The sequence below is a fragment of the Camarhynchus parvulus genome, chromosome 1, assembly GCF_901933205.1.
Source record: "Camarhynchus parvulus chromosome 1, STF_HiC, whole genome shotgun sequence".
Lineage (NCBI taxonomy): Eukaryota > Metazoa > Chordata > Aves > Passeriformes > Thraupidae > Camarhynchus > Camarhynchus parvulus.
In genome coordinates this window covers 36,255,212-36,280,534 of record NC_044571.1, presented here as the reverse complement: position 1 = coordinate 36,280,534, position 25,323 = coordinate 36,255,212, and the positions used below count along the sequence as shown (strand labels likewise).

Genomic DNA, 25,323 nt, shown 5'->3' with positions numbered 1-25,323 from the left:
TCTCTCACAGCAGCCCAGTGAGCACATAAGGACTACTCTGCTGCTGCGGTTTAGTGATTTTTGCTGTCTTCATCTACTGAAGAGAAAACAGATAAATCATGCTAACAAAGATCCAAACATGCTTTTAAAAACCAGCCTTATCAGCTTAATACGGACTCTTCTCCAAGAACAGCTAAGACTATCTTAAGCCTAATCCTGCTTTTACTTCCAGAAAAATGTGCATGATTTCCTTGGGACTGAAAAAAGAAACTGGAAGACTGCCCATTAGGGCTTATTTTTATAGGCTGATCTATCAGAAATAAATCCTGAAATATACTTCATTCAAGGTTTCCAGGATGGACTGAAGTCAAGAAAGAAGATCCAAACTGACATTTAACCCTGGTTTTTCAACCATTCCAGCCTTTTGTTTTAGCCAACGCAGTTCTCAGGCAAAAGTACATTTCCCTCCATTCCGGCTATGTAAAGACTTTAATGAGGCAAACAATTTCAAGTCTTTAAAATGAGTTTCATTAAAGTTTTTATAAATCCTTATGCAGCTTCTCATCTTTAATTTTAGGACTTCAAATACTGCAATATGTAACACATATGATACAAGCAACTGTATAAAGTAAAAAATAATCATTCCACTTGATGAGCTAAATGATCATCACTGAACTTACGAACAAAATAGAAATTAAATGTGTTTCAGTGAGGTAGTGCACTCTCAAGTTTCAGTTTAGACAGATACTTTCTTCATGTTTTCCTCATAGCACGGCACATCTTTCCAATACACACCCCCCTGATTTAAACAGTTACTCATATCCTGAATACAAAGGATAAAACACACACTCAGCACATTCTTCTTCTGCATGTAGTCCTGTTAAGATGTTTATGCAAATCTAAGAACATACACATTTTGGAGAAGATCAGGGTTTAAATTTGTTTTTGTTTTTTTTTTTTTTTTTTTTTTTTTTTTTTTTTTTTTGCAAAGCACTATGAATAATACATACATAAAGACTTCTAAGGGAGAATACTGTATCCTTCTTTGTGAATGTATTATATTTCCCGTATTTATAAACTGCTTCTGAGGAACTATGAAAGTGAGATATAAAAATAGCAACTAAAACTATTAAACAGCTTCTTATGAAATTTTAAAATCTGTTCAATTCATGAGTATTTCCTGAATAATTTTTTCTTCCAGTCTGAACAATTATTCTTCATTTTCATCTGATTCCATATCTATTCAGAATACTTGCAGGGGTGTGGGGGAAGATAACTGTATTTTTTTCACAACATGCCATCAATTAACAAACTGAGAATTCCTATCTTTCATTTCCTTCCCTTAGGAATAGAGACATAATAACAGATTTCCTGCTGAACTATCTCTGTCTACTTTAAAGGAGATAAACGATTGGTATTGCCTAGGTAATGGCACCGAATATGAACAAAGTCCATCAATATAAAATACCCTTATTCTCTTACAAGGCCTGTGTGGTCTGGGACAAAACCCCAAAGGACCACAACTCCATTAATCCTGCAGGTCTTAGACTCTGTTAGAAATCTGAAGCTGCACAGACAGTGATTTTTCTCTCTAATAATATTATTTGTATAAGCTGTATTTATATTTCATTCAACAACAGCTAAGTGGTATTGCTGATACATCCCTTAAAAGACTCTTCAGCAAAGTCAAAGACTGACCTCTGGATATCATTTTACACAAGGAGAAATTATTTATCTAATTTTCTGAGGAAGGAGAAAGGAAAGGAAAAAAGTGATCTTTGTACAAACGGAATCAGAGTGACTATTATTGCACTGGCTTTCATTAACACCATCACCACCACCACAAAAAAAAAAACAAAACCCAAACCAGTAGATTTCTGGACCACAGACTCTTTAACAGAAACCAGGAAAAATGTCTTTGCTGCAAAAATAAAGGGATTGAATTTCTGAAACAGTATTTGTTCCTGTTTTGGCTAGTTTGGCATTAACAAAGGAAAACCTGTTTACTGTACCCTTTTGGGCAGCTTTCACCAGGTGATTTGGAGATTGCAGGCTGAAATCTGCCTCAAAATTTCAGAATTTTTCAGAATGTGCAGCCAGACAGATTAGCCAGCACTTAAACTGGTCAGAATACTAAAATAACATTTTAATGTAAATCTGTTTGGCCATGCAAAGAGATTTATTCTTCCCAGCTGGGCCATATTTCAGGGCACAATCTATATTGTCCTTTAATATGTTCTTCCTCAGACAGTTATTGCCCTTTAATTGTAACAGAATGACAAAGTGAAAACATAAAAAGCCTTGTGATTTTTTTTTCAAACACTGCTAATGCTAAAGTTTCAGAATGACTGTTTTGATTTTAAAAGCCACAGTACTATTAAAGCAGTTATCCAAAATATAGTGCTACTAGCCAGTATAAACCTTTAAATCAGTCAGGGATCAAATATATATAAATATACGTTTTTTAATTTAAGCCAGAAGCCAATTATGTAAGTGGGTCATTTGAAAAAAAGTTGACAAAAAAACATTTAAGGAAAGCTGCATATTCAATTTTGCCAACGTCAAAGCCAATGAGCATCATTAGCTCAGCAAGCTCAGCTAATGAGGTCCAGGCAGAGCAAGCCTTATAGAGGAATCTTTCAGAGCCATTCTGTAGCCCCTTCGCAAGTTCCAAGTCACTCTACTACAAATTTGGAACAGGTGAAGCCTTCATTGCAGGTGACTTATTTTTGAATGTTGATGATGTCAGCCCATAAACTTCACTTATGCAAAAGAAGAGATGGCGTGAAATATGTGCTTGCTTGGCCAAACTACCTAAGGAGCTTGACGGTGGCTTGGAGGCAGGCGGCACTGCTCCCTCCCCTCCGGCACAGCTCCCCACAGGCTTCCTTCCCCCAGAGCTCCCTCAGCACAAACCCAGGGCATCACCAGGTGCTCTAGGCTCTCTGACTAAAGGCCAAGTTTACTGGGAAGGGTTCAGGATGACTCCTGTACACCAAGAGTAAACATCTTTGGTATATGAAATGCACTTGAACTATGCTAATGCATCTCTCTCACAAACAAGAAGAATCTGCATCTGAGAGGGGTACTGAAGCAGTGACACCATGACCCAAGTACTTGCAGATCAAGTACTGAGTATCTCCTCAGTAGTAAGAATATACTGCTTTTTCTGAGCAATTCATAACTGCAAAAAATTATTCCCTAACCATGCAAAGACATAAAAAGACTTTTAATGCAAACATCAGAGTTGCAAATCTTCACACCCTTCTGCTCAAATTTGCCCTTCATGTGGATATTTATGTTGTTGGGCATGATGTATCTTCTTCCTTCATGCATGTGATTAAGGACTTCTTAGAGACTTATGATATTTTAGCTAAATGGTCACATATTTTAGGATAATCAAATATTAATACTTCTGAGATCTCAAGTACATTTGACCTTCTCCAGTTCTGCTGAAAAGAAATCAGGTAACATCAGGTATGAAAATGAATCTATTCATTTCCCAGGAACGAAAAATTGATGATAGCAAAGAAGAGAAAAGCAAGGACACTCTGTTACATCATTTATTCACTTTCACAATACCATTTAGTATCATCTTTCCAATTACTGCTGTTCATAGAATTAACTCTTCGGATACTGATAGTCATATTGAGGAATATCTTGCCAAGAAATGGGTTACCTTTTTTTTATTTTTTAAAATACCACTAAATTTGAAAACAGATATGAGAAACTTACCCACACTTTTACTCTTTAAAAAATTAGGAATTGTGAAATGAGAAGATTTTATATGCCTAAGCTTAAGGAAGCACTGAATAGAAAAGATCTCCTTCTGCTACACTTTTCCTGAATACAACTGGATGATATAAAAATTATGGCTTGAAGAATTCCTGTGCAATCATATGTCTCTAAAGGGCTCAGGAAGCTGCTTCATCCTGTGTTGCAATTTCTCATCCCAAAATGACTAACCCCCTAATATGAATAGAGATTTTACTGTTTAATACAGCTCCACAAACCACATACTATTACCTTAGAAAAACAAACTCTATTTTCAAATAATGGCAAGATGATAAAGGTGCATGACGATGTACAAAACATTTAAAGGGCTGACCACAGCCTGCCAGCATAAACAGCGTGAGATTAGGCTGTAGGCGCAGCCACAGCAGGCGCTGCAAAGATGCTGAGCTCAGTGAGCTCCTGGGTTAGGTTTGTTTGATGCCACTTAGTTGAGGGAATGCAAGATCCTAAAATACTTTAAAATCAAAAGCTGGCACATAAAATGCATCATTGCCTTCATTTCACAGCTCTTCCACCCCTCAAAAAAACCCAAACAAACAAGCAAGGCAAAACAGAGGGACGGAGGGAAGGAGGGAAGGAAGGAGGGAGGGAGGGAAGGAAGGAGGGAAGGAAGGAAGGAGGGAAGGAGGGGAGGGAGGGAGGGAAGGAGGGGAGGGAAGGAGGGAGGGAGGGAGGGAAGGAAGGAAGGAAGGACGGACGGAAGGAAGGACGGAAGGACGGAAGGACGGAAGGACGGAAGGACGGAAGGACGGAAGGACGGAAGGAAGGAAGGAAGGAAGGAAGGAAGGAAGGAAGGAAGGAAGGAAAAGAAAGAATTGCAGGTCTGTGAATATGAATGTATGCAAACAATTTAAAGCCTGATTTGCATGCATGACTAAGATGTATTTTATTACTTATAAAAATGACAGCAACTGTCCCGACTACCAGAACTTGCACTGACAAGGCTGCATCATGAGCTTTTGAATACAAACTAATAAAACCCTATCTAGCTCCAGTACTCTCTAAAATGGTGTCCTAGCTGAGCACTGGCCTAGTTTTCTACGCCTCTTAGTGCTTCTGAGGCCAGCATCACTGAGTTTATTGTTTTCTCCTTGAATGACAGGAAGGTGAGGGTTTTAGCTTCAGGATGGCTGGGTTTTCAAGGGTGGGGTGCTTTTTTGTCCAGCCTATTAAAATTTATGGGTACCCTTGCTGAAGCTCAGTCAGTATGCTAGAATGATAAGTTAGCCATTTGTCTATGCCACAATGAGTAGGAAAAATAATACCCCGAGGCACTCTAGTATTACTGCTAGGCCAGTGTGATTTTTGAGGCATTAGACTGAAGGCTGAGCAAGTTCTTTCAACCAAGTTATGCTGTAATCTTCCAGGAAATGCAATGTCTATTATGTCTTATTGCTATAATGAAATAATTATACCAAACTAATGAAAATGAGACATACTTAATAATTCTCTGGGTAAATCCATGACATAGATATGACAGAACTGACAGTGCATCAGAAAGCTCCATTTGTGCCCATAATTTTCAGGTAATAATTGTAACAGTGCCATTTGTTCCACTACAGTTGGTCTTCTGTGGATGTTTTTAAAAGCAGCACTAAAATAATGAGCACATTTCCTCATTTAAGCCAAATATTTGAGCATGGTCATTTTTATGCGACATATTTTCACAGGAGTTATTATCTCTCTATACTACTAACTATCTCACAAGTAATTTTCTTGCTTTCACCCTGGTAAATATCTCACTGTATTTCAGTGGGAAGTTTGTCAAAGTTAATATTGTTTAAGTGGGATCACATTTTTTACATACTCCCCAGCTAAACAGAGAAAGTGCCCATATTTAGCAATCTTTAAAACAAAAAAATGGTGGTTTGTATCTCCTGTAACTCTTACTTAATAATTTCTAAAACTAGTAATTAATATTAATAATGCAGTGAATTCTTACTTTAGCTGCTGTGACATACAACCTTGTTTTATACATTACCATATACCATTATGGATATAACTGGAAAGTGAGCATTAATTTATACTGAATTAATTTCCATTTCAAAAGTACTTGATCAGAGCACTTTTAAAAAGTGCCAATATTTTTAAATCAGAAATTGATAAATAATTACACTAGTAGACATTACACGAAATAATTATCAATCCTCCAGTTTTCAAGGAGGTGGCAGAAACACGTTCAGGGACTAATCTTTTAGCAGGACCTGTTGTGACAGGACATGGATTAATGGTCTTAAACTAACAGAGGGTAGATTTAGACCAGGTATGGTGAATAAATGTTTTACAGTGAGCGTGTGAAACACAGGAACACGATGCCTAGAGGGGTGGTAGATGCTCCATACCTGGGAACAGAGCTCTGAGCAACCTGATCTAGTTGAAGATGTCCCAGCACACTGAATGGGGTTTGGACTAGATGAGCTTTAAAGGTCCCTTCAAACCCAAATTATTCTATGATTCTGTGAAATAAGACACACAAGTATCTAACTTGTTTGTAACTGCAGAAAAGCCAGGTATTTGCAGAATTTGTTCCGTCACCTAATAACTGCGGATATTTGCTCAAGACTTCAAAAGTGCCCATGGGGCTAAATGAGATCCACAGGGCATAATATTACAATGACAAAACCTAAACTAATGTAAATTGTTGTTATACTGCTGAGGTCTCAGCTTATGCTAACTCCTGATTCACATCATTAACTTCACACATCATAAGTAATTTGAATCACTGAACACGGTGGCTACCTCCAGACTTGCTTTCAGCCATAAATCCCTGATCAGAAACTCACACAAAGTTTGTACTGCTGCACAGAGGCCTGTGCCATGCATATTTGTTTAGCAAGCCAGGACCATAAAAAAGGATAAAATTCAAGACCATGCCGGCTAGGCTAGGTTTTACCCAAGAACTCTCCTAGCTACTGTATGGACATAGTAGGTATGTTTTGAGGAAAGGCATGTTCAATTACAGGCCCTTACCAGTAACCCTTGTACTGACAAAATTGGCACCAAAGTGGCCAAAAGATGCTTCCTGTGAGCGTCCCCAAAGCACCTGGAGCAATGGCTAGCCATGTCACACAGGATGCCTGATCTGAGAACAGCTGGGGTCACTGCACTCCTGCTCCTGGCATAAGAGAAGCCAAGGACAAGGCCAAAAGCACACACATTACCAGGGCTGTGAGCAGGAAACACATCACAGTTTAGTTGCACACAACTTCTAATGCAAATACAGGACACAACAGTGTGCACACAAAAAAAAAAAAAAAAAAAAAGGAAGAAGAAGAAAAAAAAAAGCCTTTTACAGGCACAGAAGTACAATCAATTGTGGTTTATACAAACCAAGGAAAAAAGAGACAGGGACCCTTTGGAAATCAGAAACAATATTGAAAATATGCTGGCAAGAAATCATTTTCAGATAGAAATATATAAACCCATTCATATTCCTCTTAGTTTGCTTATAATACACAAGACAGCATGTAAAATAAGGAACAATTATATTTAAAAGAATGAAGAACTGAAAGTTTGAACTTACATATGACGTAATAATCTTTGTTCTTCTGAAATTCCAGGCCCCAGAGATTAGGACTGAACTCTTGAAACTTGATGGTAAACTTAACATCTTGATCTGGCTTGGCACAGTTAAGTAGAGGTGTATTGTCCTTTTTAATAGCACAGCTATCTGCTTGGTCTTTATCAACCATGTAGACCTTATAATATTCATATTGGCCAATAGTTTTAGAGTCCACCTTTGGGCATATAATATCCAGTTTGTCTCCAATTTGTGGATATAGTACCAATCCTTGTCCAGGAAGGAATCTAAAACGAAGGAAAGAAAAAGGGGGGATGGGGGAAGAGAAGAAGAGATAAAATTTGAGATATTTAATAAAATTGCATGCAGAAAAGTAGCAACTGCAGTGAACAGACAGGAATAAACAGTTTCCAAAACCAAAATGACAGACTGAGCAAACCAAATCTTAATAGTTTGGGCTTGATTCAATATCAACAAGATGTTTATTTAGATCTTGGAAATTATAGACAGATTGTGTCTTTTAGTCCTTATCCCAGTTTTGGGCAGACTAGCAGATTTTACATCTCTCTCTGGCAGGCACCGCTGTTTTTTGCACTGCATTTAGCCATGCAGAGCGGCTAATACAATACCTGGGGAGCTATGGTTCTGTTTTTCTGTTTTGCTCATATTTCTACTATTCTTGCACATATTTTGCTAATTTTGAATATAGAAGGATGACAAAAATAATTTTTCAACCACCTTTAACAGCCATGTGGGACAGGAAAAAATGTAAGACTTTAACAATATATCAACATGCTGATAAATATTGTTATATTACTAGTGTAACACAAAGGAACATCAGACACTCAACCATGTTTACAGATCTCTGTGATGGACAGAGATTTACCTGATACATGGACCACACATGCTTCTAGGAAAAATACTTAATATCCAGGACAGTGTGACCATTCCACTACAATGATTTCTCTTCACAAATTCCACCATTACTGTCATTATTTTAGCTCTTTTTTGGTGTTTTTTTTGTGTTAGTAGGTAAAGATGGGTGTGCTTTTTTTCTTGTTATGGGAAGACTTCTTACGCAAACTGGCAGGGAGCTTTAATATTTGCAGTTAGACACAGTATTTTGAGTATTTTGTCTTTCCTACTTATATTAATTAACAGGCAAACATGACCACTTCTTCATGGAAAAAAAATACAAATACTTATAGTATTGATTCATGCACAAAATGAGGAGTCATGTTCTCACAAGGACAAAAGCCACAGCAGGTTTGTTTGTTTCTCTCTCCATTAAGACATATTTGTTTCAATTAAGGCCAAGAAGTGCATGTTTTAGAACAACAGCCAGAAACACAACCAATGTACTCGAATGCACAGACCTAAAAGACTTTCTTTCCTCTTTTTCCTGCCTGCCAGCATTTTCCAAAGATCTTCCTTAATGGAGAATCGGCCTGAAAAACCAAGTGAAACAATTCCTGTCTAATGAACACCTTTCTCCAAGTGCTAATATTTAAACAGCACACGTAGTAAATCTAGCTTATTCACAGGCAGCCTTCCTGGAAACTTTAAATTAGAGTATCAAGGCCCACGCAGAACAAAGCTGTAGGCGTCGGTGACCTCCAACCTCTGGCTTGGCAAAAGGAGCCACCAGCATGAAGTACTGCTGGGGGAGAACCCACTGAATTAAAGCATGATGCAACACCCCAAATTTCAAATCCATCATTTACAACTGCTTGCTCCACACAATTCAAGTTTATGATCTGTGCTAACTGGAGCAGGATTATTTTCACTCACAAAGCCAGTGTAAGAATTATATTTGTTATGAAGCAGCACGTAGCAGGACAAAGACGTGTAATTACAGATTTAGGGAACTAGAACAATGAAATGTTATGGCAAGAAAAACGACTGTTGATGTATAAATCACTGCGCTCTTTTGTGCTGTGCAGTGTAATTTCCAGACTGCAGAAACTGGGCTTGGCCACGGCTGTTCAAACCGAGATTGAAGTGGAGACAGGGCAAAGCTGCGCCTCCTCCTCCAGTTTTCAGACATGTCAAAGGAATGCAGTGACTACCGCCTCCGGAAAGCTGAAATGGTCAAACAAATGGATAGGTGGGAGTGCATCCTCGGAGTTACCAGCCTGCTGAAGGACAGCCAGAAGTGTGTGTAGATATGGCACCTAGGGATGTGGTTTAGTGGTGAACACAGCAGTCCTGGGTTAACAGATCGACTTGATGGTCTTACAGGTCTATTCCAACCTGAACAATTCTATGATCCTATGACTGAGGAGGATCCCAGCCAGCAAATATTCCCAAGGGAGCAGCATGTACTCTGATTTTGGCTCTCCTCAGAGAGAGGCTAACCCTAACTCTGACCAGGCAAAAGCAAAGGACAGAGTTTCCAAGCCAACCTGCATCACCTGTGACTGATTTTACCACCTTGTCTGACCACAGCCCCATTTTAACTTTGCTGCTGTGCAGCACTGCTGTATCAGGAAGATGACAATCACTCATATTCCCCCATCTGCATGCCACAACAAAGGCTGGTCACTGTATGGTCCCACTGCTGCAAATGCTTCTTCTTGCCAGCAACTCTTCTTCACATAACAGGACTGTGTAATAGGAAACGTGAGATTTCAAAGGACTGAATCTTTGCTTGTAAGTTAATCAAGTTAGATTCCCATACATAAAAAATATTAAATTCTTAAGTTAGATAAATGTACCTGTCCATCATTATCAATAATATAACCTCAAATCTGCCCTGAGAAACAAAAGACACGATTCTAATTTTAGACTTTGTGTATATACATGTAACAGCCACAAAATAAATTCTCCATGCAAACTCTGAGCACAAACACGATGGGTTGAGAGATGGTATGCCAGGCAATCCTCAGAAACATCTACAGGAAAGAGGGCATGCTTGTGAGCCTTAATTTCAGCCAGGAATTGTCCCATAAAAGGTAGAGGACAGAACTGTCCCCAACAGACAGTTAAAACTACATTTTACAAGAGCTTTAAATGAATGCACTTGTTAGATTTTATGGCAGTGAATATTCTTGCTATGACTCTGAAGTCTGTACAGTTTTAGAACTAAACTCAGTAAATCTCCTTCCACTTGAGTGTCTGAACTTGTAGGATCTAACGCTGATGGGATTAGGGAAGAAAAAAGGCTTAAAATGCAAGTATTAATCTGAGAACTTGATTGTATTGAAAATGTTCCACACTTTGCAGTTTTGATCATGACCTTTGCTAGGAAAGATATTTTTCCAATTTACTTTCCTTATTTTCTTACAACAACAAAGCCCAAATATGGATGGAGTTAATAAAAAAGTTTCACCTCATGCATTTCAGTTCAAGCACAAAACTTACAGTGGCTGATTAGTCATAGGCATGATTATTATTCCTGCATTTGTGTAGTACTTTCACTACTGTACTTTTTATAAAGACTTTAAATAAATCATTTGCTGGGTACTAAGCATTTTCTGAAGCTATTTAGGAAATGTCAGGAGGATTAAGACTACTGTTTTATGATCCTATTTTTGAAGACCACCTATCTGAAAAAAGAAGAAAAAAGAAAAAAGAAAGGACAATGTACATTCAGCCTTGGTGGAGGTTAAAAAGCATAAGGATTAATCCTGAGTCTTCATTTCTTCAACATCAGCAAGTGTTGATGTTGTCTTAAGTATTCCAAAATAGCATCAAGACTGATGAAATGTTTGCAGGATGGTGTCTATAAATTTTAGTTAACAAAATGGCTTTAAAAGTCTGATCAAAATGTGCCTTCAACTAATTAGAAAGCTTTTTTTTTCACATCAAAACACGATATAATAAAGATGAAGCAAGGTGTTTCCAGAATCCTGGGACTGATCCTGTGGAGGCTGTTACTTCAATGATGGCTTGTGACAGTGACATGCTCTCCACGTAGTCAGGACAGTGACAGCACTGGAACCACTGCTTTCTATAAAAAGCCTTCTAACTTTCTGCATTTCAGCTCTACGTATGATTTACTGCAGAACTTAAATACCAACACAGGCCCCTGGACCCCAACAAAAACTTAAGAGAAAAGCTTAGCAAGCTTCCCAACTCATTCCTGTCAGCAGTCAGATACGGAGAGACTCTTGGAGCATTTGAAAAATCCTGCTCACAATAAATAATCCTGGTGCCTGCTGTGAGAAAGCACAGAAAAGTATATTAAGTACCATATAAGCTGTGTGATGAAATTCATGCACTTTCTGTCTGGCACTTTTCGATACAGATGGCATTTTTACTGTCAGCCCAAAACTGGTGCATTGTGGGCGACATTTGACATCTGTGCAAAAGCCCATGGATGTGAATCCCTCCCACATGTCCAACTAGTCATGCAGCTCATCAAATAACAACACCTTGCAGAGTTCCCAAACCTTTTTTAAAATAATTGTTGTACTTGACCAAAAAGTCACAGAGTTACAAACAGAAATTGGGAACAGAGTAGTTCATTCCCGACTCACACCAACACTTCAATGATTTTATCTACCACACTTATTTTGAGTCTCAGCAGCAGTTCCTGGCAATAACGCAACCTTACTTGTCAAAGTCTTCAAGAAGTTAAACTTGATTGTGACTTTTTTTTAAAGTATCTTAGTTTCCAAAGAATTTAAGAATCTACTTATTGTTTAGAGAAACAAACTTAGTACATTCAACCATACTAATTTACAAAGGAATTTTGCTTAATGATAGCCACACAAACTTGCCTAACCTCATAATAGCAAACTCTCTCTCAAAAAAAAGTAGAACTTAACCTGCCCACACTCTCATTCACTGAGAATATTCTATCATTTCTTAGTATGCAGAAAATTCTGAAATTGTAAAATTATCTACAGAAAAAATTCTTAGAGAAATAAATTCTTAAGAGATTTTTTAAATCAGTTTTGAGTGATGTAACCCTATATTTTGTCAGGGTTTTTCCAGCTTGTGAAACTAGACACATACAAATATGTACATATACTATAAATATATATGCACACTTAGCTTTAACTATATTCCAGTAATTATAAAATAAATATGATTTTAGAAAGCATGTTAGTACTTGATGCAAGGCTTGTATATTTAACTAGAGAGGCAGTGCCAAATTTCTGTGCTTTAATAACTTACCCGAACTAATTGGTGTAGGCAGTTAGCTATAAATTAATGTCACAAAAATAATCCTAAAAATGTGAACAATCAAGACGCTTCTTAAAATGCAGCCTGAAACCTACTGTTGGGGAATCCTACCCACTTAACTTTATGAAGTTTTAACTACGAGCCTGACTCTAAAGTTATTCATTGAAAAGTTTATTAAGGAAATATCATGAATACTAATAACACAGTATGTTAGTCCGTTACTTATAAAACTGCAAACTGAAACAGAATACAGAATTACATTCTGCATCAACCCCTTACTGTCTAAAAAGAATGTTTTTTAATTAGCATATGTATTAGTCATCTGACTTTTGAGAAAACAACAACATTCATATTTCAAATATCACCTAGTCCACAGGAGAGATATTTAAGCAAGGCAAAAGTCCTACCAGCTTGATGCAAAGCAAATAAAATTTTCAGGAAAAGGCTAGTGATTTCAGTGAAGTAGCAGAAAAACAGTTTCCTGTTTCCCATAAACACTGCACTGCATAAAATCCAAAAGACCAGAGCTCTCTGCAAAAGCTCTACACAAAACTTTCATGTTAGTTTTTGTCATATTCAATACCATGTACAAGCATATGCATGTGCATATAAGGTATACACCTGGCTGTAAATGCTTTTTGTGCAGAAGCAGTGATTTTATAGGACTCATCTCTCTCCACTTTAAATAGATTAAGTGAACATGAATTCAGTGAGAACAGGATCAGTAACTGCTGTGGACAGACAGAAAAACAAGCTTCATCAAAAAAATATTAATGTGGAGTCTGTCATAAAATGGGTACATAATTTTATGAGGAAAAAAGGCACTATGCTTCTGCAGAATCTTTGCAAGAAAAAATACCATAGTGTGACACAGCAAGATGACAGACTGGCTTTATACACAGACTAGCAAATGAAACTTTGAGAGCAAAAAAAGCATAGCATTTCATATTAGAATTCTTTTAAGTGAGTTTTGGAAGCTACTTTTCTTTACCAGTGCAGTCTTATTAAATCATTTTAATACTACAGGAAAGTTTTACACAACATGCTAAACAGGGATGTTTTTGAATTTAAATAAAATTGAAGAAGTTTAATCTGCTAACCTTTATTTATATGTAACATCTTTCCACACAGTTAATGAAACAATTTATATAAGGAATAGTTGCTGGCATTAATGGGACTTGCAGGCTAGAAACTAAAATGAATTCAAACAAATAAATAAACAAATATATTCACACTCATCCCTTAAGAACTTTAATGGCAAGTACCACATTATACAAAGCCAAATTATAAAATATTATAACATGAGTTGGTAAAGCAGTTAAGTCCTGTATTTCTCACTTCTACTGTAAGGGAAAAACCTATGTTCAGGCTCCCCTGAAATAAACCCGCAGCAAACTCATAAATGCTTTGAAACAGTTCCCCAAAACCATAGCTGATCTCCATTCTAGGATTTGGGGTACCTTATTCTCCCAACTCTTCCTCACCTCTAAAAGAGCCCATCTTCTTTCAGACTATCTGGGCCAAATGCTTGCAGTGCACTAAATAAGGGAATGCTAAAGGTTTTATATTGGTTTAATCACAACGCTGGACACAACACATCAGTGGTGCCACCATTTCATGTGCCACAAAAGCAGCCATGCAAATGGGGACTGGTCTTGGTGCCTTTTTCTGGACCTATTCTTACTGACATCGGTTTCAGGATTTCCATTTACATCAGCAGGACAAAACGATGCAGTATGTTTGCAAGTGAAATGTTAATAACCAACACAAGAATGATTCTGTAGCATTATTATGTTTTCTCAAATTTTTTAGTGGAGAGGAAGTAGGAACATGTATGAAATTTTAGCCATTTCATTTATCCATTCATTGTACTACCTTTAGCAAAATACTACAGGAAAGCATTTAAAATACAAGGGATTTCTAATAAGTGTAAACCAAGGATGGGCTTAAAGTGCATATGCTTCTCTCCAAAGGAAATATTCTTTTGCATGGACCTGCTGGATTTGACAGTTAAATTGTACCATCACATCACAGTTCTAAAGGCACAGAGCTTCTACTGTACGGAGATACCCACAGACACCATTCATCTTCAAACACATCAGAAAATGCCCTAGCTGGTCTCCTATATCTGTCACAAGCTTCCTTCAACAAATAACTCTTACGACTAGTGCTGTTGCAGAAACACAGACACTTTTTTATTCCACTCAGCTTAGAATCATCCCAAGTCTAAAGGTGCCTTGCACTTGAGAGAGCACAAACCCTGCAGCCACGAGGTGATATTTGGCAAAAGCGTACCCCTTTCACCCTTTGTGTATATGGAAGGTCACCTGCAACCCAGCACCAAGCACATCTTATTGGAGACACTCAAGGAGAAAATCTGTTTCCTTAAAAGCTGTGATATACAGGGTTACAGATGTGATCTCGTTCTTCATACAAAGTAAGTAAGCCAAAGCAAATGCTGCAGACTCCCCGTCAAGGCCACCCCAGTCCTGGGTTCCAGCAGAGGCAGGTCACTGTGCAGTCCCTCTCCACGGAATCATGTCATCTCAGGTTGGGATGATGACGTGACTACAAACACAGGGGCACCAAGAGCCCCCTTTCCCCAACCCTCCATCCTGCCTTCAGCCACCTGGTGTGCAGCTGCCAGAGAGGTTTTGCTGTTAGGCAGTGTATCTGTTCCAATGGGATGTCATCTTCGTGTGCGAGAGGTGGTTCAGTTTTGCTGGAAAGTTGCCCTTTCCCTTGCTGCTTTGGCTCTTGCTTGCAGAAAAGAAACAAAAAAACCCATGTACGTAACTAAAACCTTCAAACCAACTTGTGTTTTACCTCTCCATCCCCATTAAATCCAGACAGCAAAAATGAATACTTGTGTTTCCCCGCGTAAAAGTCAGTCATGTTTTTCCCTGCCTTAAAAAACTTATGAGAACACTTATTTGTCTTTTCCTGTGCAATAGGTTTTTTGCACAAGAATGTGAAACCTGGCTCAGAACATTTACCACAAGGGTAAGGCCTGAAATGTTGCAAAGATACACAATCCAATCCTTTACTAAATCTAAGGATTAAAAAAAAAAAAAATAAAGATTTTATATTCCGTTTTCATATATGACCTCCACATAAGGCACTATTAATAGCAATTAACTTTTTGTATTATATGCAGAAAGTCATTACTGCTCTGCTTAAAGTACTTAAAGCACCAGAGAATTCTGATCCATTTACTAAATCAATTCCTGTTACCACAAAAGAACCACTAATGTGCTTCACGACAGTCTTTTAAGTAAGGAGCAAAAAAAAAAAAAAGGATGAGTATGACCAATGTTCTATTTTAAAGTGTATTATATTAACATTTCATCAGCATTTACAGAAATATGAACCTCACAACAGTGCTGGACTTACTCAGCTTCAGCAAATGGAATCATTGATCACTTGCTCTCGTACAAAAGCACGGAAACACACAGGCACATTCTCCTTCCTATTTAATTTCATTTCAACAGAAATGTGCTTTCTGTGTAGAGTTTAAAAACTGCAAGTGGCTGCAGTAGAAAGCAGCAGCCAGTCTGTATAAATGGCTTACTCTGAGAAATTTCTGAAAGAAAAAACACTCAGTAGGTGCATTGTAATTAGTTGCTCTTTCTAGTTACCTCTTGACAAATGATGCATGCGGGTCTGGATGAGAGCCCAACTCTTGACCCCTGCCACCACTACACACTTTAGTACTTCAAGCAGAAACCCCTAGCCTCAGCATTCTTTTCATTTTGCTTTTTCCAGAAACGTGGCGCTAAGTAATGCACAACATGAGAATCAGAGATGATTAGCAAAGCTGGAATTCTTTCAGAAGTGCTTCATATAGCTACGTCCTAAATATATCTGAAGAAAGTTTCCTGCCTTTGATTCCTTCCAAAAAGGTAGCATGTTTCAGGGCTCCATTCAAGGACAGAAGTATATGGAAATACACAGGACAAACACTACTTCCACAAGACTTAATGATACACTTTGGCAACGTCTGTAAGCCTTTCAAACAGAAGATATTCTTGTGATCATTACTTTAATATGGCAATTATAAGCCTATTGAGAAATGCAACTTTTGCCACAAAAAGTACCCATAAAAATAAACATTTTTTTTGGGATAGCACTTTACTGCCCCCTTTTGCACTTTAACATTAGAACAGGTTTCAGTGTGAGCATACATCTGAGGAAGAGTGTGAAGATATGGGGTAAAACTACAGGGCATGATGTTTAGTCACTAATACACTCTCAGGCACTGCTTTAGGGACATCTTCCACTTGCCTAAACTGCAAACAAATGAAACATTTAGCTTTCATTGTCCTTAATCTTGCATGGGAGAGATCAGTAATGGATGGTTTAAATTGCTGTCTTCCATTGCAATCTGAATGTTTATGGGTGACTGGAAAAGAGGGGGATATTGCTCATTAACACTCGTTGTCTCTAGCATAATTTTCTAAAGCAAAGATCATCTGCAACTTGAATTCGGTTTATTCATCAGGATGACAAAGGGCTTTCCAGTCTGAGGCCATGCATATGCTAGCAATGCCTGAACTAAAAGGATGGGTGTATCCTTCAGAACAAAACTTCACAAACTGGCAGGCAAGAATATTTCCATGAATGGTGAAGACAAGAAGCCTAGACATTCAAATACCCTGCAAGCCTAGAGGCATAAACCCGTTCTGCAACTCTGCACTGCAATTACAGTCACTACACAATCAATGTATGTCTGTGTGTCCACATAGATCTGCAAAAGGTAATAAATCTATAGTCTAGTGGCCAGTTATTTACAAAATACTAATTCATTATGACAGAGCCAGAGGGGGACCCATCCTATACCAACCCTCAGCTTCCAATTGAAAAAGTCCATGTGCTGCTGTGTACACTTACATTTAAACTTAATCCATTTTCCTCTGTCATCCTACAATTACAATACAAGTCACAATAATATTAAATTTCAGTGCCTACAGCATTGCACAATTGAACCATTACTGTAATGAAAACTGACTCCCTTTGATATTAACAGTGGTGTTTTCTCTCATTTGCTAGCCATGAAACACAGGAAGAGACCAATGTTGTTTTAATTAAAGAATTGTTGTTCAAAATATGCTACTGGGAATATTAAAGTAGTTCTTTGCTCTTATGGCAAAGATAATCAGGTATTTATATGGTTTGAATTTTGGGAAAAAAAAAGAAAAGAAAGAATAAAAAAAATCTGTGCCATGAATTCAGCTCAACGCAAAACCACTGCTCTACTTGACTTGTGCTCACAGAGGCAGGGTGTGCCAAACCCAAGAGATGGCACTTTATGGAAATGATGCAGAGCAGTAGTGAGCATGGAACAGAAAGTCAAACCAAACCATGTGTGTTTCTTACACAAGTCACTGAAGCCTTCACTTTTAGAAAGCTAACAGAGAGCAGCTGGCATTTGCCAAAGAACTACTTTTTGAAAAGTGCAAACCAGATTGTTCCATTGCTGTGCTATTCTGTGCTCTTCTCTACTATTCCTGTTAGAAAAACAAAACTTCTTATGTCAGCCACAATATAAGGATGCCAACCAAAGTTTGCAGTCTTCCTTCTCTTAACTACAGTTTGCTCACACCTGTACAGTCTTGTTTCAAGACACGCTCCAAGCAAAGTCTATAAAAGAGGGCGGGGACTGTCTTGTTAGTTGATGAGACATTAATAATCAGTGATTGTATCTCCAATTCAAAGACAGAATTTCATCTACTTTGCAGTTGTTAGAAAAAGTATTATTGCATACCATTTGCCTGAATAAGTAAACACTGGAAGTAGAACAAATTGTTAACTCAGAACTGGCAGGAAAAGTTATGCCAAATCAGTAGCAGAATGGTATAACAAACAAACCTTTTTTGGCAAATCATTTTTATGCCAAGGAGAAAATGGCCTTGAGCATAAATCCAAATGGGAGACCTATAATCAGTCTGCGCTTGCTTCTTACATTAAACCCAAGATTCAGCCATTTGCAAGCATGAAGATCCTGTGTTCTGACACGAAGTACCAACTTTTCCAAGGTTTGACTGATGTGCAGAAGCAGAATAAAACCAGGTGGCCACAGCCACCTTCAAGTCATAAGTAGTATCTGACCTATGAAGAAACAAGATTTTGGCCCACTACAACATCTGAGCCTCTGAAATGCAGCTGAACTGACAATAGAGTAGTTTAAAAAATTCTGTAAACATCAAAAATGTGCATTTGACACAACTGACATCCCTGCCCCAGATGGAAGAGTCCACTGGAGGGGTTCAGCAGAAAGCTGGGGCTAACAGGAGATCCAGCCACTCAGTTTTAACCCACTGCCCTGCCTCTACTGCAGGGAGGCTCAGCCAGTGCACCCCTCACAAACCAGGCCCTCTCTTGCAGGGGGAAACCTGGACTCTCAGGTCACTCTCAGTGATCTCTTTGGCAATACACCAAACAGTGAGCTAAAAAATGCACAGAAAACTCGGTTGAAGCAGGGCATACTCCAGAGTGCAGCCACACTCCAGAGGCACAGCTGATAAACCTGCTTGAGCTCCCAGCTGGCACAAGGGACACACTGACTACTGACAAGCTATATATCTCTTTCCAAATGCAGACAGGGATGTAGCTTCTGAATAATTTTCTGATTTTAAAAAAGGCAACAAAGCTTTGGAGAGCTCTGTATTTGTCCAACCCCAAAAAACCTCTTACACTGGCCTTGGTTCAAGACAGCTCATGCTTAATTCGTCCTGCTTCAGCAAAAATATTCAGCATTCAGCACATGCTCGACATGAGCTTTTCTGAATAAAGACAGTTTCCCAAGTCAGGCTGTAGGAGCACAGTGCAGTCCTGCTTGCCTTGGTGTCACACACTGATCCACAGAATGGAAGACTACAATACCCTACAAATCTAATATGTGGCTTTTGGTTTTCTTCCAAAGGCACCTGAAAAATGTCTGTTACAAAGAATGATTACACCTTTTTAATATTTTTCAGGCAGTGAAGTAATCTGTACGCCAATGTGACTTTTCCTGTTCAGCTAATCTGTTCAGCTCAGAAAAACACCCTGGAAAAAGAAACTCCCCAAAAACCTGAAGGTAAAGTGTTGTGCAGTGATTAAGCTGCCAGCTTCTGAACTAAACTGAAATTAATTAAACATGAAGAAAGCAACTGAAGTGTGGACAGAGAATGCTATGGGACTGCAAATCCTCAAAAGGAGTCAAGATGTTCCCAACTCCAAATTTACACTTTCATCTAGTCAGGTATAGAAACCAACTGCTGCTCAGGCAGTAGGTAAGCAGATGGCAAGCACCAAGCAAAAATGAAACTGTGAAACGATGCACCACTGACGAGGAGTCAGAAGAAGCGCAGTTATGTGTGCTTCCACCAGTGCTCACTGCATAGGTTCCTTAAACAAACTGCTTCAAACTTGGAGAACATCAAAAGCCAGATGGGTCTTCCTGAATGAATCTGCAGGCAAGGAGCCAGGATTCCCGTTTGCTGCAGAAATAGGCCTGGACTTGATTGGAGTCTTCTTAGCTCTGACAGGCTGGAGTCTGGCAGAACTCCCAATCCAAAATAAAATAGCATTCAAGTGAGACTGGGTTTTAACTAACAATAATAATAATAATAATAATAATGATAATAAAATTTCAAATCACCCTTATTAGCTTTAAAACACATTTCTCTTTACAGTGCAGTGTTCACCTTCCCCACTGTTGTTCTCTGGACTGGGTATATAAATAAAAGCCCTATTCAAACAGAAGGTAAGAAAACAGTGAGAAGCAATTTGCAGCATCACAAATTTTTCAGCCTAACATAATTTCACCATCTAACCTATCCTGCTGTGTAAAACAAGCCAAATAATTTCTTGCTTTCCATTGACACGTGTAAAACTTGACTTTCCTTTAAAGCATACAAAGCTCTGATCCTACCAAATAAAGTTTTGTAAATCCTATTTTAGCCATCACCCATGAGACATTTTAAAAGAACACTACAGGTAGGAAACACATCTTATAGTTATGTATATGTCATACATCAGGAATGATTCACCTAGCAACACAATCCTCTACCAACCTTCATCTTTTTTGGCTTGGAACTTATGTTTAAAACCAGAAGAAAGGAAAGACTATTACATCAAAGTTTAAATCAGCTGCATTATAATTATCATGCTGATACCTCAATAAACACTGGGTGTTGGCTGGCCAGGATTGCCAAAAAAGATAGAGGTCCTGCCCTTATTTGCTGTCTTTGACAATGTATATAATCACATCAAAGGAAAGTGAAGGAAAGTTCTCTGCATCACAGCTAACAGAAAAAAAAAATAATCTGTACATTCTCTTTCCCAGAGTAAAAATAAAGAATTTTTTCATAACAAGAAAATTTAAATTTTGCCTATAATGAAAAATAATTACATCGTAAAACCCTTTCAGGCTTGCAGGACTTGCAGTACTCACTGAAATCATTGGAGGTATTTTCATAAAGTTGAACAACCACTAGATAGGCTAAGATTAAACCTGAATTTACAGGGACAAAATGATAACAACAAAAAAAAACCCAACCCAAATAATTCAAAATTACACTGAAGACACTTCAAGTTTAGGAAATTTCTGTGTGCATGTTCCATCTTTTTTGGGTCTTAAGTCTATCTGGGGGTGGAGGAGCAATGCAAAACTGGTTTTTGTTCTGCCATTTTGTTTTCATACCTGGTTTCCAGAAACATACTGTGCCCAATGTACATGTTTTCTCAAAGCCTGTCCACGCTTCAGTGTTGGGGGTTTTTTTCCCCGTTTAGGGAACAATTGCGAAAATTGAAACATCCCAGTTTTAAATATAATCTTCGAGCTTCTATCAGTGAAAACTCCTTAAGGTGAGGGGAACCTGGAGGGGAAAGACTCTGGATGCAGGGAGAGCTGGGGTCCACTGTCCAGGATGCTCTTCGTAGATGATTCCCCATTTCTCCCTGCGCCCTGTCAAACCTGTCCGGCCTTATCTGGGACATTTCTGAAATGTGACATGACAGGCAGGTTCGAAAGCTAAACTTTGGATAATGGTGGGTAAACAAAGGACATCGGTTTTTGCATTATTTCTTTAATTACTTTAACCCTTGTTCGAACAGAAAGCATAAGGCCAGAGTAATTCAGCTTCCCCCTTTGTCATTTGCCTGCCATAAATATGCACCAGTCTGCATTTGAAAAGCTGAAGGAGGCTGCAAGCTTGCTGGACATTTATCATGCTCTGTTCCCTGTTAACAAGCAAATACTTTAGTTGAATGGCCCATTAGCAATCATTGTCAAATGCAGAATGCAAGGTGCTTGAATGTGACCGGCCTGTAAATTAGATGAGGTTGCCCCTGTGCTTTGGAGAATTTCAGCAAATGAATTGGATCTTTTGCTATAGATTTGTGAAGGTTAAGTTTCAACACAGGAAACCCATCTGAGCACTTCAGGTCCTGTGAATTCTGCCAATCCATTCGGCTCCCTATATGCACTTGTTTATTTTTCATTTGTTAAATCACATCGTTAGCTTGACAGTTTGGGGTCTGGAGTCCCCTTTTCAGTCAGAATTGTGAAGATTTCCAGCACACAACTGGATAGGGTAAGAATGATAAAGTCAAGCATGTAATTAACATCTTTATATAAAAAACCCTGGAATAATCAAACAAACATACAAAAATCCCCCAAACCCAATCCACTTTAAAAGTGTCCAAGCCACTGCCAAACAAACAGCATGAATTCCATTTTGCCAAGCTCATCCCAGGCTCCTTCCCAGTAAAGAAAGACACAACTGTTATTGTAGGCTTCGGTGTTTTTTCCCCCTTGTGTCTAGACTGCGCTTAACAAATGCAGAGTGCTTTCTGCTCTCCCCTTCGCAGACAAATGAACAGGCAATAAAGTAGATATTTCTAATTTGAATCGTACCCCTGATTTGCAATGTAATGCTGACTTTAAGTTGTGGGCGTTAAGGGTTGTCAGTTGGGTAGAAAAGCAAGTATTAACTATTTAAAGGCTCTTTAAGAGAAAAAGCAAGAAAAACCACATCCAAGTAGCTGCACTAGGAGAGGTCTATCACTACCTTTACAGCTACAGATCACTTAAAATAAATGATTAAACAATAGCTATATTGTCTGCCGGCTAAACTCAAGGGGCTGACAGCAAACTCATCCCAGTGATTCTAAGTTGGCTGGCGAGGAGGGGAAGGGGGGGAGGCAGACGCTTATCTCATTCATTTCTAGATTTCAGCCAGCCTTTAGGAAATAAACACCACCTAGAGACAGCCAGAAACATTTGGTTATCTGCAGCTTGACTGGTAAATAGGAATGGATGCTGGTTTGTTTGTGGTCGTACGGTTTTTGGTTTTTCAGCTTTTTTTTTTCTTTTATATTTTTTCAGGATGGGAAACACAAGAGATGCTGAAGTATCACCTGGCCAAGGCACAGACAATGCAGGATGTTTATCTTTGCTGCTCCCATGGAGTGCGAGATGGAGACCACAAACTAAAACACAGCTGAAATCAAAAGCTCTCTGTTTTCCTTCCAGATAACCCCAATACTAGCTCTCCCCTCTGTTCTCTGTGCCTTGCCAGCATGCTCCTGCCCGAAGCCCAAATAGATTAAGGCAACAAATCCCAAGTGCAGCCAATTCTTCAGAAAGGCTGCTGCTAGGGCAGGAGTTAAAAATGAGAATCTTCCACACCTCACAAATGCAGCCATCTAGAGTTTTAATCGGCCCCCATCTCGGCAAAAAGCAGTAAATGAAATCTATCTTTACCATATTATACACCACCAATGAGCAAGAACTGAGCAGCTTTTCTTCACCGCTCCAACCACCCCAAGCCACAAGTAGGCCTTTCATAGTTCCTAATCCCGGCCCCCAAGTTTTGTGCGGTTTTCACATAATACCTTACAGCCCGGAGCAAGGCCCTTAGTTTATAACACCCCTTTCAGAGACGTGTCATTTCCAACATCAAGCTAATCTATATGTTGCCATGGCATCACCCTTTATCTGCCTTTACATCTTATGAACTGCATGGATTTACCACATTATTTTTATCTGAAAGACAGAAAATGGTGGTTTTATTGCCATACAATCAGATTACTGCTGCTAGTTTCTCTATGCCTTTTTACCATACTTCAATCAAAAGGGATCAGTTTCTTTATACTCTGCCCTTGATTTACATTACATCTGTAAAGACCTAGTCTGGGTTGTAATCCCCTTATTAACTATGACCAGGGTTGATTTGCCTAAAAATAAAAGCAAATTGTGTCAGACCTTTTCACTTTGTTTTTGATTCGGAACTACAAAATGGATTACTAAAGAAATCTTCAGAGTTCACACGGCTGGTATAGTACTGAATTTAAAATGAGAATTAAACAAGTTAAACATGGGAGCTGTGTCAACGGTTTACATTTTCCATCATGGGAGAAAGGCTGAACTGCATTTGTCTTTGTGCTCTCTGGCTTTAAGGAGACAATGAAGCCACAGGAGATTTTTCCAAGCCCTTCTAACACTGTCCATTTGCCATCCTCCCTTCCTCTGCTTTTTCATGCAACTCCCCCACAAACTCTTCTCCCTTGCTGCTCCCTTCCCCCACCCCACCCCCCCCTTCAAAAAACTTCCCCTCCTTCAGGACAACAGCGTGTTAGTTGAAGGTCTATGCACGGTGGCACTCAGTATTTTAATCAAAATATTTCAAGCAGTTTAACATTCCTATGTAAGTTTCCACAACGCCTCACAAAGAATGAGCTCATAAGCAAATCCATGTAGATGTATGATAAATGACCAGAAAAACAGGTTTCTTTATGTCAGAAGCCAAGGCAGACAGACATTAGGCACACATGAATAACATTTTAATCACTATTTTTTTTTCTCAGAAGAACACTTTCTTCTCATTTGCAACAAGCAATTTCAAGTACTGCAGGTTTGCACGATGCATGAAGACCAGATCATAAAGGAAAAAAGGTCCCCAAGGAGGCCTGCCTGTGGCTGCTGTGCAGGGCTGAAAGGCCTGTCCATGCCAGAGTGCCAGAGCTGCCACCTCAGCTCCTGATTTCTCAAGCCAGGAACCTTGGCCGAATTTGAGAGGATCCAGAGTGTCACACCTCAAGCAATGTGATCTCCTTACAATAAAAAAAAAAAAAAAAAAAGGAAAAAAAAAACCGAGAGGAAGGCATTCTCATGTGTGGGAAGAGGGAGAACTTAAGTGATTTTAGCATGACTTTTAGTCACAGCCTTTCTAAAGGCAATTACTTCATTAAACCAAGTGAAATAATGTAGCACAGCTTACAGATAACATGCTTTAACATAATTACTATAAATAATGTAGCAATTATATTCTACCTATAAAAGGCTGGGGAAAATAACCAGCTGAAGAAAGCAGCCTTCAGTTTATTCTGAAATCATTTTGCTAATTCACCTGTGCCTCAGAGACCTGGCTACAAATGCTAGAACTATCAAATGGACTGACTGGAAGCCACCACTTGCTCCATCTATTAGCACACCAAGTGTCAACAGCTATGTTTTGGGTACAATTTAGGAGCATGTGTTTAAACAATTTTAACCTTCCACTCCTGTTTCTTCAGCTTGAAGCTGTAATTGCATAGGTTAGAAAGTGTAGTCCCACAGCACAGGACTCCCAAATAAATTCCTGTCTAGCTGAGAGCCTCCCAAACATGTTGTGTGATATCGTTTTAGCAAGCTCTTTGTGCTCTGGCTGGCTTGCCTGTCCTGTGAAACAAGGGCTGTCCATTACCTACAGTTTATCATCCTGACAAAATGTGAGGAATGTGGATGTGAAAGCACTAACAATTCCACCCCTGGTGCTTTCTCCTTTTTTTCCCTCTGTATTAAAACCGACAAGATTAACCCAAATGCAAACTGCAGAGCATAGTTCAAGGGGCTATTCAATCGGTAGTGA

The 25,323-nt window shown here is 38.7% G+C and overlaps 1 protein-coding gene across 1 annotated transcript in view; it reads right to left on the bottom strand.

Annotated features, from left to right (window-relative positions):
- The window catches only part of EFNB2 (ephrin B2), a 45,615-nt gene that overhangs the window by 15,661 nt on the left and 4,631 nt on the right, over positions 1-25,323 (bottom strand). Inside the window, exon 2 of the mRNA XM_030949808.1 lies at positions 7,298-7,581. Coding sequence (XP_030805668.1) covers positions 7,298-7,581 — 284 coding nt within the window. The remainder of the gene's footprint in view (positions 1-7,297; positions 7,582-25,323) is intronic.